This window comes from Engraulis encrasicolus, chromosome 3 (assembly GCF_034702125.1).
Source record: "Engraulis encrasicolus isolate BLACKSEA-1 chromosome 3, IST_EnEncr_1.0, whole genome shotgun sequence".
In the NCBI taxonomy this organism is placed as follows: domain Eukaryota; kingdom Metazoa; phylum Chordata; class Actinopteri; order Clupeiformes; family Engraulidae; genus Engraulis; species Engraulis encrasicolus.
In genome coordinates, this window is record NC_085859.1 from 41,866,178 (window position 1) to 41,881,600 (window position 15,423).

The window sequence follows — 15,423 nt, forward strand, 5'->3', positions numbered from 1 at the left end:
GCCTTCATTTTCAACCATTTAATGTACCTGACTGGAGCCCAAAAGATTGAAACAATGACAGGGAATAGGTCATAACTTTTGATGTAAACAACTCACAGAGACAAATGGACACATTTTTCCATACAATATTAACCTGAGGAATGAATTTAAGTTGTTGTTGACTTTTGACCACATTTAAACAGCATATTTGCTCATAAAGAGCAATAAAATGACCCAAAATATGTAGACACTCAACTATCTTTTCATTCTTTTGAGTTTTGTTGTCTGTTTTTCACCACCCGCTCTTCCCTTATCATTTGCAGTGTAAATGCGAGTATTATATCAAGTATTAAGCTTAAATTACGACCCCCAGTCACCGTTTTTGACCCTTTATTGCGCCTGACTGAAACCCGACAGACTAAAACAATGATACAGAATGGGTCATAACTTTTGAAGTAAACTACATACAGAGACAAATGAACACATTTCCCCACACAATATTAACCTGAGGAATGATATTAAGTTGTTGCCTTTGACATTTGACAACATTTGAACTTCATTTTTGGTCACAATCGACAATAAAATGGCCTAAAATATGTAGACACTCAAGTATCTTTTCTTTCTTTCAAGTTTTATTGTCTTTTGTCCACCACTGGCCCCTCCTTTATCATTTGTCGTGTACATGTGACTATTATATCGGGTTTTAGGCTGAAATAAGGACCCGCCGTCTCCATTTTTAACCCTTTAATGCGCCTGACTGGAACAGATTGAAACAATGATATAGAATGGGTCATAACTTTTGAATTAAACTATATACAGAGACAAATGAACACATTGTACTATACAATACTGACCTGAAAAAGGAAATTAAGTTGTTGATTTGACATTTTACAACATTTAAACTTATAATACTTTATAAAAAGACCTAGTGTGGGTTGACTTCAGAAGTAAACCACAAAGAGAAGAAAATCTAACCCATTTTCCCATACAATACTGAACCAAGAAATTCAATGAAGCACTTGTGAATGACTGTCATCAACCTTTAAACCGTGTTCCTAGACAAAAATAGCATTAAAATACCCAAAATGTGTAGAAAATAAGCATTCTTTCATTCAAGTTTTAGTGGGTGCTTCTTATTGCTAATTTAAAGTATACATTTGATTATGCTATTGAGTTTCAGATTGAAACAGTATCTCATTTTCAAAAATATATCTTCCACTTAATAACCAACTAACACCATCATCATTCAGAGGTTCAAGAAACAAAGGAGGCTTCTTTAAGACTTATTAGCAGAAATGTGTGAAATGCTGAACAGCGTCTCGACCTGTAAGATCTTCGTCAGGTGTCTCACGACAAGGGAGCATCTGTGGTGTGCGTACATTGTTTCCTTTTTCATATTGCAAAACCTCCACATGTAATTTGTAGCTGAACATGAAGATGTGTCTTTCACCTTTTTCTGCAGACATAGACTGTTTGGCTTGTTATGCCAAATGTACGGGACAAAGAAACATGCCAGTGTGAAAGACACTCATGGCTGACAAACTTTACAAATCTGGTCACTTGGATCAGGATAGTGCATTATTCAGGACATGCGCCTACAAAACACTAGCGTGGATGGGTTGCTTGCTGCTGTGACCCTCAAAAATTTAATAACAGTTTAATTTTTGTAGATTTTTTGAAATGTCGTTTTTGTCCCGAAACGCATTTAAAAGTTGATGAAAGGCAAACAATTTTGCTCATTGCATTCCTTGGGTCAGTATTGTATGGGAAATGGGTTACCGTTTCGCTGTACTGTGGTTTACTTCAAATGTTAACCCCCATTGAAAGAAACTCCAACTCCCATTATCATAGTGACACAGCACTCCATAGCACACAAGTGAACACTGCACACAACAAAATTGCATTTATGCCTCCCCTGTGCAAAGGGGCAGCCCTCGTTGGCGTCCCAAGGGACCAGTGTGGCGGGACGGTACCATACTCAGGGTACCTCAGTCATGGGTGAGGATGGGGGAGAACACTGGTTGATTACACCCCCCCAATGTTGCAATCTGTTGGTCCCAGTCAGATCCATTGAAGGGTTACAAATGAACCCTGTCAGTCATTATTCCTGCTTAATACTCGTAATACACTTTTTAATGTAAATTATGAATGAAGAGCAGGTCTTGAAAAATAAGTGGACTGCATTTATATAGCGCCTTCCCACTCCTTCGAGCACTCAAAGCGCTTTACATTGTATGCCTCACATTCACCCATTCACACTCACATTCACACACCGGTGGCCGTGGCTGCCACGCAGGGTACCACCCTGCCACCAGGAGCAACTTGGAGTTAAGTATCTTGCTCAAGGACACATCGATGGGGTCAGGCAGAGTGGAGCTCGAACCTACAACCTTTAGGTTGACAAACGGCTCCTCTACCACCTGAGCTACAACCGCCCCCGTAAATAAATATCACCCAAAAGAATGAAAAGATGGGCCTACTAGAATGTCTACATATTTTAGGACATTTCATTGCCAATTATGACCAAAAATGCTGTTCAAATGTTGTCAAATGTCAAAGACAAGAACTTAATATCATTCATTAGGTCAACATTGTATGGGGAAATGTGTTGATCTCTCTGTATGATGTTTACATCCAAAGTCATGACCCATTCTGTATCATTGTTTCAATCTGCCGGGTTCCAGTCAGGCGCATTAAAGGGTTAAAATGGAGACTGTGGGTCATTATTTCAGCTTAAAACCCGATATAATATTCACATTTACACTGCAAATGATAAAGGAATAGCAGGTAGTGGACAAAAAGAAAACTAGACTGCCTGTGCAGTCGCCTTCGACTGCTTAAGGTATATCCCCGAAACGCGACGCTTCCAGTCCCCCATCATTCCTACCACTCCCATCCACTATTTCGTAAACGTATATGATACATACAGACGTGACATGACGTGCATAGGCTTAAAACCAAACGACTATTGTGAAAATGAAGCACAAAATGGGGCAAATGGTAATACTGTTTTAATGGTTCAGTGGATATACCACATTAGGTACAGTGTAATAACCAGTGTAACAATATTTAATACAATGTAATACCAGTGTAACACCGCCATTTTTTTTACTTACATCATGTGTTTGTGCGTAAGTGGTATTACATGGCATTGCATATTGTTACACTGGTATTACACTATATTACATGGTATTGCATACTGTTACACTCGTTATTACACTGTACCTGATATTGCATATTGTTACACTGGTATTACACTAGTATTACATGGTATTAAATATTGTTACATTGGCTATTACACTGTACCTAATATGGTAGATTCACTGAAATGGTGAACCATTAAAATAAGGTGTTACCGGGCAAATCAATCCACCCAGCCAGAAGTTATGGGCCAAATGAAAATTCCGCCATTTTGAAAGTGTTGTCTTCCAAACTCGAATCAGTTCATGAACCTACCCTAGAGCATTCACACACAAAATCTGGGACAAATCCATCCACCCGGTCAGTAGTTATGGGCCAAACAATAATTCGGCCATCTTGAATTCAGCCATCTTGAAAGTGTTGACCTCCAAACTCGAATCAGTGCATGAACCTACCCTAGAGCATTCACACACCAAATCTGGGACAAATCCATCCACCCGGTCAGAAGTTATGGACCAAACAAAAATTCGGCCATCTTGAATTCAGCCATCTTGAAAGTGTTGACCTCCCAACTCGAAGCAGTTCATGAACCTACCCTAGAGCATTCACACACCAAATCTGGGACAAATCCATCCACCCGGTCAGAAGTTATGGACCAAACAAAAATTCGGCCATCTTGAATTCAGCCATCTTGAAAGCATCTAGAGCATTCACCAAAAAATCTGGGACAAATCCAAACATCCGTTCAAAAGTTATCGCGTTAACACGAAAGACCTTACGCGGACGGACGCGGCGGACGCGGCGCACGCGGCGGCGCACGCAAAACCATTACATCCCCGATGCTCCGCGCTTCAGGGATATAATAAAACTCAAAAGAAAGAATGAAAAGATACTTGAGTGTCTACATATTTTAGTCCATTTTATTGTCGATTATGACCAAAAATGCAGTTCAAATGTTGTCAAATGTCAAAGACAAGAACTTAATATCATTCCTCAGGTTAATATTGTGTGGGAAAATGTGTTCATTTGTCTCTGTACGTAATTTACTTCAAAAGTTATGACCCATTCTGTATCATTGTTTCAATGTCGGGTTTCAGTCAGGTGCATTAAAGGGTCAAAAATGGAGACTGTGGGTCAATATTTCAGCTTAATACCCGATATAATACTCACATATACACTGCAAGTGATAAAGGAAGAGCAGGATTGGAAAAAAAGACAATAAAACTCGAAAGAATGAAAAGATAGTTGAGTGTCTACATATTTTAGGCCATTTTATTGCTGTTTATGACCAAATATGCTATTTAAATGTTGTCAAAAGTCAAAAACAACAACTTAGATTCATTCCTCAGGTCAATATTGTATGGGAGAATGTGTTAATTTGCCTCTGTATGTAAGTTTACAAAAGTTATGACCTATTCTCTGTCATTGTTTCAATCTGTTGGGTTCCTGTCAGGTGCATTAAATGGTTAAAAATGAAGGCCAAGGGACATTATTTCAGCTTGGCACCTGTCAAATTCTTAAAGTAGACACTTTAAAGATACAAAAAAAAAAAATCAGGTGGCATAAAACAAAATGCTGGGGGGTGCGTGTGGACCCCCGTTTCCAACCCTACTATAGAATCTGTCCATGGTAGCAGGGCAGCCGACAGCTTGGGCTGGGCCCAGGACAAAGATATCTGAAAGGGCCCCAAACCCAATACATAGTACAATGTCATGATGATCCAAATTTGGGCCCCCTCTCTTACTGGGCCCGGGACAAGTGACCCCATTGTCCTCCCCTGTCAGCTTCCCTGCATGGTAGCACAACATTCTCTGGGGTGTCTCCAGACCAGACTGCCACATCGGTCACACGTGCTGAGTGTGAGGCAGACTCCTCTAGTCTGTGAAACATACAGGGTGCCAACATGGTGAATATGTCAATCTTGATGTCTTGCAAAACCTGCTGGACTGTTAACACAGGTCACACGTGTAAAAGTCGAGCACTCATACCATACCTCCATTATGAAGTCTGTTCCTGACCATCTGAGCGGAAACATGCACCAGTGGCCTGAAAAGCTCATTTTGCAGGTCTCCGGCAGTACTGCTCCTTGTGGAAATACAGACTTAGTGATCATCCCACTATTTGTATTTTGTATTTTACTTATGGATTTTTGGATTTTACTACTACTATTATTATTATTATTATTATTATTATTATTATTATTATTATTATTATTATGTCTTCTATTCCTCCCCCTATTTGTTAAATGTTCAAAGTTAATTGTTATTTATTACTCTAATCACTTTTTGTTACTGGTTTATCACTGGTCCACCAATGTTAAATGCTCAGTATTTTTATTATACTTCATCACTTTACTGTTATTGGTCCATCAGTGTTACTTGTCCTGTCCTGCACTTTGATGCCAGTCTGTAAATATCAGTCCCGTGAATGTCTATGTCCTCCATGGTATAGAGAGAGAAACGTAATTTCAATGTCCTTGTATGACCTGTGCATATGAAGAAACTGGCAATAAAAGCTGACTTGACTTGTTAGTTAACCTCCTATTGTCCCCTCCTGTCCTGTCTCCATCCCCTCCATGCTCTGGATACTGTGGTGGGAGACAGTGGCCCCAGTTGGCATTGATGTGTGGCCAGCAGCCAGATCTGACCGGTTTCAGTAGGTGAAAGATACTGTTCATGGTAGGCCTGCATACCTACAGGGATAGGACACTGACAAAATAAAAAAAAAGTGGCCAATGGTATGCCATGGAGGCCAAGGGCGTAGGTTTCGCTTGAGCTTTGGTAGGGCTCATTCCATATATATGCACCCTACCGAAATAATGACTAGGGCCTATAAGTAGCCTAAGGAAGACTGGTGGCACATTAGACCATGGCTCATATCCTTTTCCAAAAATGAACTGTGCTATACAATAAGTGGTAGGCTACATGTTAAACACTGATAGATCTATCAAACATTTATTTTTAAAACGAAATTGCTTCAACGACTGCATTTCTCATGGACCTGGACAGCATAACAATGGAGAGACGGAGAGAGAGAGAGAGAAAGAGAGAGAGAGAGAGAGAGAGAGAGAGAGAGAGAGAGAGAGAGAGAAAGAGAGAGAGAGAGAGAGAATATGTCACTGACTTTATAAGGGCAGCGTTTCCTTTAAAGACGCAGCCTAGGCTACTTTTGTGCTCCTTTCTGCAAAAGCAATCAAGCTCCATCAAGACCGAGCCCCTTTGTCCTGGGAGAATAAACGACCTTTTTTGCCAGATAATATCTAAAATCTGACTTTTATTCTCAGAATGTCAGAGGAATCACAACTTGAAATGAATTCCCTGTGCCAAACTTTTTACAACACGAGGCAACCGACATGAGCAAGCATCAATCGCATTTCGCTATCGAGTAGGCTAGTTTGACAGTCGGAATGTTTTGCAAATGGCATGCAATGTGTGAGTTGTGTGGATAGCCACCAGGCTACAGCAACTAATTCAAAAGGGAGCATCTCCAGCATCTTCCCTTGACTTCTCATTCATTCATTCGCAGGTAGGCCTATCTGCCTGGGCTTATTTGTTGGCTAAAGACTTCTTATGCCACTCGTCCTTTTCTTGTTTGGTGGCGACATTATCTCTGAGACAAATAGGCCTAATGTCAAATTCAGAAGGAAACACGGACACCGTGAGTTTAATTCCATTACGAGACAGAGGCGTTCATTTTTCAGCACCACTAGCATGGACCACTGCTTCTGCCTGGCCGCCTGTTGCAGCCAATAGCGGCATGGGTCATCATAATGTAGCATGACCAGGTGAACTGACAAAAATATTATTTAATCAATGAACCGACTACGCCACCAGAGGGCGCTAAAGTCCCTCTGGAAATTGAATTACACACTAGTGCATCAAAGCACACAGGTTCGTAAGGAACGACAGAGACAGGATTACAGGGAACAATTACTTTCTCTTTTTAATACGTCAGGAGGTATAAAATACAAATGTTATTTAGGACCACAAAAAATAAACTGTAGTATCCTGAGTAATTTAAATGTAGTACTACCCCCACGCCACAAGAGGGATAACCTACCCATTGTCACCTGTAGAATAGGCTACATATAGACCGGAACATAAGGTAACTGATTAGTCATGGATTAGACATTAGACAGACAAAACACCTGTTGTATAGTTGTGCTAGTGTGTACAATAAAGAAGCATAAAAGGACATGCTTTGGACGGACATTATGATTTATAATTATTAGTACACGTTATCACATATTGGCGACGAGGATAATTGGAAGAAAATGACCAGCGCTTGACTGAGGATGACGGTGGATTGAACGAGTGGCGAAAGACGAAAAAGTGCTAACAAAAGGGTGGACACAGGACCGGAGCACGTGAAACGAAGATGAATGTGACGGTAGGGAATCTGTCAGCATTTGACTCGAAGGAGCAGACTTGGGAAGAGTACTGCGAGATTCTGGATCAGTTTTTCGAAGCTAATGGCATTGATGATGGAGATAAGCAAAGAGCTGTCCTCATTAGCGTTGTGGGACCAGCCACATACAAGCTCATAAGGAACTTGGTGAGTCCAGATAAGCCCAGCACTAAAACGTATGACCAGATAGTAACCCTAATGAAAGACCACTTCGATCCCAAGCCAAGCGAGATTGTACAGAGATACAAATTTGACTCTCGTGTCCGTCAGCCTAGTGAAACTGTGAGTGCATATGTAGCCGAGCTGAGACGACTTGCTCATGATTGTAACTTTGGCACTACACTGCAGCAAATGTTACGAGATCGCCTCGTTTGCGGCATCAATGATGATCGGATTCAAAGGCGTTTATTGTCCGAACCAGATTTAACGTTCGAGAAGGCATTCGAAATGGCCGTAGCCTCCGAGACTGCCAGTAAGAATGTGCAAGACCTTCACGCCAAAGCACCGTTGGCTTGCAACAGCGTAAAAACGGAGGGAAAGGAGAGAAAGGGTGATTGGAAAAAGAAAGAGTGCTACAGATGCCACGGAAAGCAACACAGTGCAGGCGAGTGTAAATTTAAAGAAGCAAAGTGTCACGCTTGTGGAAAAGTAGGGCACATCGCCAAAGCTTGTCGAAATAAAAATAAAGGGAGCTCGCGCACAGATGAAAAGAAACCAATCAGAGAAGAGCGGCGTGCACGCCCACAGAAAGCACACAAGGTGCGTGAGAGGGAAAAGGATGATAGTTCATCAGAGCAAGAAGAAACATACTTGTTAGCTTGCATTAAAACAGAAACCTCAATCAGGAGAGTTAAGCCATTTGAAGTTAAAATGGAAGTGAACAGGAAGAAAGTAAACTTTGAGATTGACACTGGATGTAATGTGAGTGTAATGAATGAAACAAAATTCAATGAAATGTGGGAAGAGAACAAGCGCCCACAACTGAAAGAAACCAAGCTTACACTGAAATCTTACACTGGAGAGAAAATTAAAGTTGTAGGAGTAGCAGATGTGGAAGTGATCTATGGCCAGCAAGTGAAAACATTGCCCCTAGTGGTAGTGAAGGGTACTGGACCTAGTTTGCTAGGAAGAGCATGGCTGGAAACACTGAAACTGAAGTGGGATGAAATCAAACATGTGAGAACAGAGACACAAGGGCTACAGCAAGTACTTTCAAAGCATGAAGATGTTTTTAAAGAAGAGTTAGGCATGTTAAAAGGCATGAAAGCAACAATTCGAGTGTCAGCTGAAGCTAGTCCCAAGTTCTACAGACCCCGCTCAGTTCCGTATGCCATGAGAGCAAAAGTTGAAGAGGAGCTTGAGAGACTGCAGAGAGAGGGCATCATAACACCAGTAAAGTATGCTGAGTGGGCTGCACCCATCGTACCTGTCCTGAAGCCGGATGGCTCTGTCAGGATCTGCGGCGATTACAAATTAACAGTCAACAATGCCTCATCTCTAGAGCAATACCCCATTCCCCGAGTGGAAGATTTGTTCAATACACTAGCAGGAGGGAAACAGTATTCCAAGTTAGATTTAAGTCATGCTTATCAGCAGATTGTGATGGATGAAGAGTCCAAGAAATACTTAACAGTTAACACACATCGTGGCCTGTTCACCTACAATAGGCTTGCCTTCGGAGTGTCATCTGCTCCAGCAATTTTCCAGAGAACCATGGAAAGCTTGCTACAGGGCTTGCCTAGAGTAGCGGTGTATTTAGATGACATCCTTTTGACTGGGAAAGATGAAGCTGAGCATCTAAGCACGCTGGACGAGGTACTGAGGAGATTGAAGGAAGCCGGACTGCGACTTCACAGACGCAAGTGTGCATTCCTAAGGAACGAGGTGGAGTACTTAGGTCACATTATCAATGCGGAAGGCCTGCACCCAGTGCAAAGCAAGGTGAGAGCGATTGAAGAGGCTCCACAGCCAACCACAGTGACTGAATTGAAAGCCTACCTTGGTCTACTGAATTATTATAACAAGTTTCTCCCTAACCTAGCCACACGCTTAGCTCCGCTCCACCAGTTACTGAGAAAAGAGTCCCAGTGGACCTGGAACAAAGAGCAGGAGGATGCTTTTCGATTGTCAAAGCAGATGCTGAAATCAGCCAAAGTCCTGAGTCACTATTCAGCAGACAGAGAATTGGTACTCGCATGCGACGCCTCACCATACGGAGTAGGTGCCGTATTGTCCCATATCATGGAAGATGGCAGTGAGAAACCCCTAGGTTTTATGTCACGCACGCTGACACCAGCCGAGAAGCGATACTCGCAACTGGATAAAGAGGGCTTAGCCATCATGTTCGGAATAAAAAGATTCCACAAATACATCTACGGACGAATGTTCACAATCAGCACTGACCACAAACCGCTGATATCGCTTTTCCATGAGAAGAAGCCAGTTCCTCAAATGTGTTCGCCGAGAGTGCAACGTTGGGCAACCCTGCTACGAGCGTATGAATACAAAATCCTTTACAAACCAGGAAAAGACCATGGAAACGCAGATGGCCTGAGCAGGTTGCCTCTGCCACACACAGAGGAAGAGGATGACAACGAACAAGTCCTTATGCTGGATGTGATGGAAGATCCGCCTATCACCACAGCTCAGGTGAAACAGTGGACAGCCAAAGACCAGACACTGTCACAAGTGTTACTCTGGTGCCTGAAAGGATGGCCAAAGGTGGTGGATACAGAATTCAGACCCTACAGTAAGAGAAAGCTAGAACTGAGTGTGAAAGATGGATGTGTTCTATGGGGGTCGAGAGTTGTGATTCCGAAGAAAGGAAGGAAAATCATACTGAAACAACTGCATTCCACACACCCAGGCATGTCCAGGATGAAAGGCTTAGCACGCTCATACGTGTGGTGGCCAGGAATGGATTCTGAAGTTGAGGAGGAAGTTCAGTCCTGCCTCACCTGCGGAGAAAACATGAAGTGTCCTGCAGGGGCGCCGCTTCATCCTTGGGAGTGGCCTGAAACGCCCTGGAGCAGACTGCATATCGATTATGCAGGTCCCTTCCTTGGAAAGATGTTCCTGATCATTGTCGATGCGCATTCCAAATGGATTGATGTATACCAAACAAACAGTGCAACAAGTCAGGTGACTATTGAGAAGCTAAGACAGTGCTTTAGTACACATGGTCTACCCCAGACTTTAGTATCTGACAACGGAACATGCTTTACAAGCCAAGAGTTTGAGACATTCCTAAAGCAGAATGGAATACAGCACAAAACATCCGCACCTTTCCACCCCGCCTCCAACGGTCTCGCGGAAAGAGCTGTTCAGACATTCAAACAGGGAATCAAGAAAATTAAAGGAGATACACTGGAAACAAAAATAGCCAGATTTCTGTTCAACTACAGAATTACACCACAAAGTACAACTGGCTTGTCTCCCGCTGAAATGCTCATGCAGAGAAGACTTTGTTCCACACTTGATCTTCTGCTGCCTGATGTGAAGTCAAAGATTCGTAAGAAACAACTCAAACAAAAAGAACATCATGACGCACACAGCAAGTGGAGAAGTTTCGCATCTGGAGATGATGTATACGTGCGTAACTACAGCCATGGTCCCAAGTGGATACCAGCAGTAGTAGATGAGAACACTGGACCTGTATCTTATACAGTACAGACAGGAGATGGACGCGTGATGAGACGTCACGTCGACCAGATTCGCAAGCGTCACGCATCATCAACTGACATGTCCAGTCCTGAGGAGAGAGGAGAGCCTGACAGCCTGCAGTTGCCAGCGCCAGCAGTGGAGTTCGTGCCTGCAGACCCGGTCGTTCCAACTTCAGTAGGAGGGGAAGTGACTGAGCAGCCTGCTGAGTCAGCCCAGGTTCCTCCTCCAGCTGAACATTTGCCAGAGACAGGAGTTCTACAGACACCTGTGTTGCGTAGATCTGCGCGCACCAGACAGGCTCCTGCTCATCTGAGAGACTTTACTAGTTAGAAGTGTAATCCCTCAAGAAAGAGTCAGAATACGCTCTGGGATATACACTGGAAGGCTTGGCAGTCTACCCAACCTTCCTAGTTGGAAAAAAACAAAACAAAAAAACATTGTAAACAAACATTGCCTTAAGAGTTATTTGAGTTGATTTATCATTTTACTTTAAGAGAAGTAAAGTAACAGAGTTTAGTTATTTTAAGAAATTTTAAGTTGTTATTGAGATTGAGTATATATGTAATTTCACTGTTATAGCCAAAGTAAGGTTAATGTGAAGGTGACATAGTGAATAGTGTTATAGTTTAATTTCACTGAAGTGCTTTAAACTTAAGAGGGGAGGGATGTAGTATCCTGAGTAATTTAATATGTAGTACTACCCCCACGCCACAAGAGGGATAACCTACCCATTGTCACCTGTAGAATACATCTAGACCGGAACATTAAGGTAACTGATTAGTCATGGATTAGACATAAGACAGACAAGACACATGTTGTATAGTTGTGCTAGTGTGTACAATAAAGAAGCATAAAAGGACATGCTTTGGGTGGACATTATGATTTATAATTATCAGTATACGTTATCACAAAACAAAACGTACATTGGCGCGGGACAGGCAAGCACACAATGAGTTGGCTTAGGCTTCCCCTGAGTAGCTTCAGTACAAGTTAACACGATGTAACACACAATTAGCACAGCAAGCACATCTAGTTGAATATAAGCATGCATGGAAGTAAATCATTAACACAGCACACAAAGTTACACTCGGCATAAGGCCTGAGCACTGCACGTGAGAAACTACTGTAGGGTAGTCCTACTGACCAGTTACAGGTGTGTGGTGTACCCGACACGGCCAACACACAATACATCAATACAATAAGAAACGAATCAAACGTAAATCAATCAAACAAAAGAGAACTAGGACCCACACATCACATTCACACACACTCCACTGAGTGTCAGCGCGCAACCACGCGCGTCACCAAACACTCTCTCCACACGAGAGTTCCAAGCGCGCACCGCGCGTCACTTAACACACTCTCCACACGCACGCACTCGTCCACAATAATTGTCGGCAGAACAAAAACAGCAGCGCGTCAAGGGCCGTCGGCCCTACATATGTTGATCCAGGCTACCTGCAGACAGAAGGCATCGGGGGAAAGTATGACTAGGCAGCCTACATATTTAAGAATTTGAAGGCAAATGGTGGAGAGTGTAACATACCCGATGGGCGAGGCACATCGCCTACGCCGACAGCAGCAAGGGCAACAGCAGTAAAACGGACAGGCTAGGTACAGCAGTTGCCTGGAACAAGATGAGGGCATGCAGCGAGTGAGAGGAATGTTTACGATTAAAATATAATCAGTCGTAGGGACAACGGGGCATAGCCTACCGGGAGAAGTTGAGAGAATGCCCACGCCAGCACTTCAGCAGAAACTCAAGCGGTTACGCTCTTGGTCAGAAGACGCACCGCAGGACCAAACAACCCCACGAGGGCTTCCACATCCCCGGGGAATACATATGCCTACGGGTGCGGGCTCTCCCAGTGACAACAGAACCCAGAGCCAAATGATGATCGACCAGCCGCCGCCCAAATGAAGCAGGTGTAGCGCTTTTAAAAGAAACTAAAATCTTAGCAATTGGTGCTCCTCACTCACATGACACACCGCGCCACAGCCAATTGCCGCTGTGGCTTAAAGGCACACGCACCAATATGCTACAATCGCTCAACTAGGCCAGAAATGTTCTAAGCTATGAGATAGCCGTCTCTCATTGGCTCCCATTATAGCCCCGTTGGCGCACGCAGCCAAGTAAAAGATGAATGGGAGCCTATTGGGCTAAATGGCTCAGCAGGGATTTGTGACGATTCTGTTCTCTGGTTTGTAAAGATGTGTGCACATTCTGTACCTTATCATGGAAGTTGTATTAGAAGTGAAGTTAAAGGTTCCTGACATGGCTTTGTTCTCCCAAAGACGTGTTAGTTTTGTCCTGCAACACGCTAGCATTCGGCTAATACCTGCTGGCTGAGGAATCTCTGCGACTATTCACGACCAGAGCTGACGAGAGACGTACTCTGACTGATCCTCCTAGCAGAGACATCTACGGTCACACACCTCAACCCCCACCACCGTCCAACATGTTAATTGAAGGTGCCCAAATTCTTAAGGATGAGCGCAGTCATTTCCTTTACCCCATGTACACATGCCGCTTTTCCACCACCTTAAATGCAATAAATAACAGGTGTCCGCAACAATCCTAACATAACTTTAAACACATCGACATCTGAAGTCAGACTTAAAACTACAAAACAAATGGCGTATGCCGTAAAGTCGATTGTCACGTGTTATGTCATTGCTATAGTTGAAATAAGGGTCATTTTCACGAATCTAACACTTGACAAGATGCAAACGTGTCGGCAAATGCTTTCACTTACTCATATCTATCGAACGCGACTTCATTGTTTCCAGGGAAAAAATCACACGGGCAGATAGTTCTAAGAGAAGCGTACAGCCCCATTGGCACCCATTCATTATTTACTTGGCTGCGATAACATAGCTGCAGTGCCACTCCTGGCCACACCAGCTAGTTGTCGTTCTTGTACAAGATTCCATTTTCTTTGATAGGCCTACTACTGTAGTAGCCTAGTTAGTAGGCCTAACTAGCTAATTTAAAATATTTTAAAAAATGAATGCTACCACTGCATAGTAGGCTATATCGAAATAGTAAACTAATCAATGTAGATTTTCGTTCAGTTATTTATTTATTTTTCCAATTAGGCCTAATATGGCAACAATTGGTCGGGACTATTTTATATCCCTTGAATATTTGTCACGACCGTCCCTACCCAAATCTACGCCCATGATGGTGGCTATGGTATGCCTATGGTCATGGCTAAGGTAGTATTAAAACTGTAGTAGTAGTAGTAGTAGTAGTAATAGTAGGCCTAGTGATTTAGGCTAGGCCTATAACAAGTTTGGTTTTAAGTTTGGATTTAGAAATGGACTAAGTGTGCAGTTTGATTGTGAAATGATTCAATCTTAATGCCAATATTTATTTAGGCTTTAATTTTAAAAAGTGTAAGCAGCAAAAAAAAAAAAAAAAAAGCCCTCCTGCACGCTCAGCATGCACCAGTAGGAGGTTAGGCTACTTCCTGGTCTCTTACAGAGTCAGGTTGAGCAGATACGGTTGGGGGTCGCTGTCGCAGAGACAACTCCGTTCGGGAGGGACGATTTTTGCGTCAAGATGTCGGGACCCCGGCGCAGTAAGTTTCCCAACACATTCCCACTTATTCTTTCAACTTTGTAATAGGGCCTATCTAAATATCTAAATATGCTATGCGATAGAACGAGAAAAGAAGTAGCCCACTGGAATAATATTTAACGGTCATCCCCCGCCAATCCTTCTCGAGACTGCGTTTCAAATGTCTGTCCCAGACAGTTTATCTCATAGGCATATGTTGATTTCCTGACAATAATCAGTATAAGCAACCATTGACGACATTAATAGTGTTACAGTAGCCTATTTCTCAATTGGTTTTGTATACTACATTTCTCACAACAGAATAATCATTCTCAGAACTTCTTGTTCAATTGTGACTTCCTGCTTTTATCTGTGCACATGGTAAAATACGTTTCTCATAGTTTTCAGCATTTAGCAAATGCTTTCATCACCATGCAGATGGTTGTGTACAATTCTCAGCTTTTTCGTACATTATCAATTGCTTTTGTCATATCACTCAAAAAGCATTGTCACTGAATACACAAAACTATCTCACCCCCCAAAACATTTAGGCCCTATGTCATAGTTTAAGTCTTGACATGCAATATGAGATAACCAAGCTTGTCATAATGTGATAAGCACTGTATAGTTTCCATTGGATTTTTAGCTATAAATGTGATCTGAATTGGTAA

The 15,423-nt window shown here is 42.6% G+C and overlaps 1 protein-coding gene and 1 long non-coding RNA gene across 2 annotated transcripts; one reads left to right on the plus strand and one right to left on the minus strand.

Moving 5' to 3' along the window:
• The first annotated feature begins 7,497 nt into the window (after positions 1 to 7,497).
• On the plus strand, positions 7,498 to 11,520 carry LOC134444770 (uncharacterized protein K02A2.6-like). The gene has a single exon (XM_063193977.1). The coding sequence runs from the start codon at positions 7,498 to 7,500 to the stop codon at positions 11,518 to 11,520; it is 4,023 nt and encodes a 1,340-aa protein (XP_063050047.1).
• A 633-nt stretch (positions 11,521 to 12,153) lies between these two features.
• On the minus strand, positions 12,154 to 13,175 carry LOC134445420 (uncharacterized). The gene is made up of 3 exons (XR_010034247.1): positions 12,906 to 13,175; positions 12,737 to 12,817; positions 12,154 to 12,648 (listed from the first exon to the last, which is right to left on the minus strand). It is a non-coding gene; the product is annotated as an uncharacterized LOC134445420 (long non-coding RNA).
• Between the last annotated feature and the right edge of the window lie 2,248 nt (positions 13,176 to 15,423).

Bases quoted from the DNA above. Each gene is read 5' to 3' on its own strand.
- LOC134444770 (XM_063193977.1), top strand. From the start codon at position 7,498: ATGAATGTGACGGTAGGGAATCTGTCAGCATTTGACTCGAAGGAGCAG.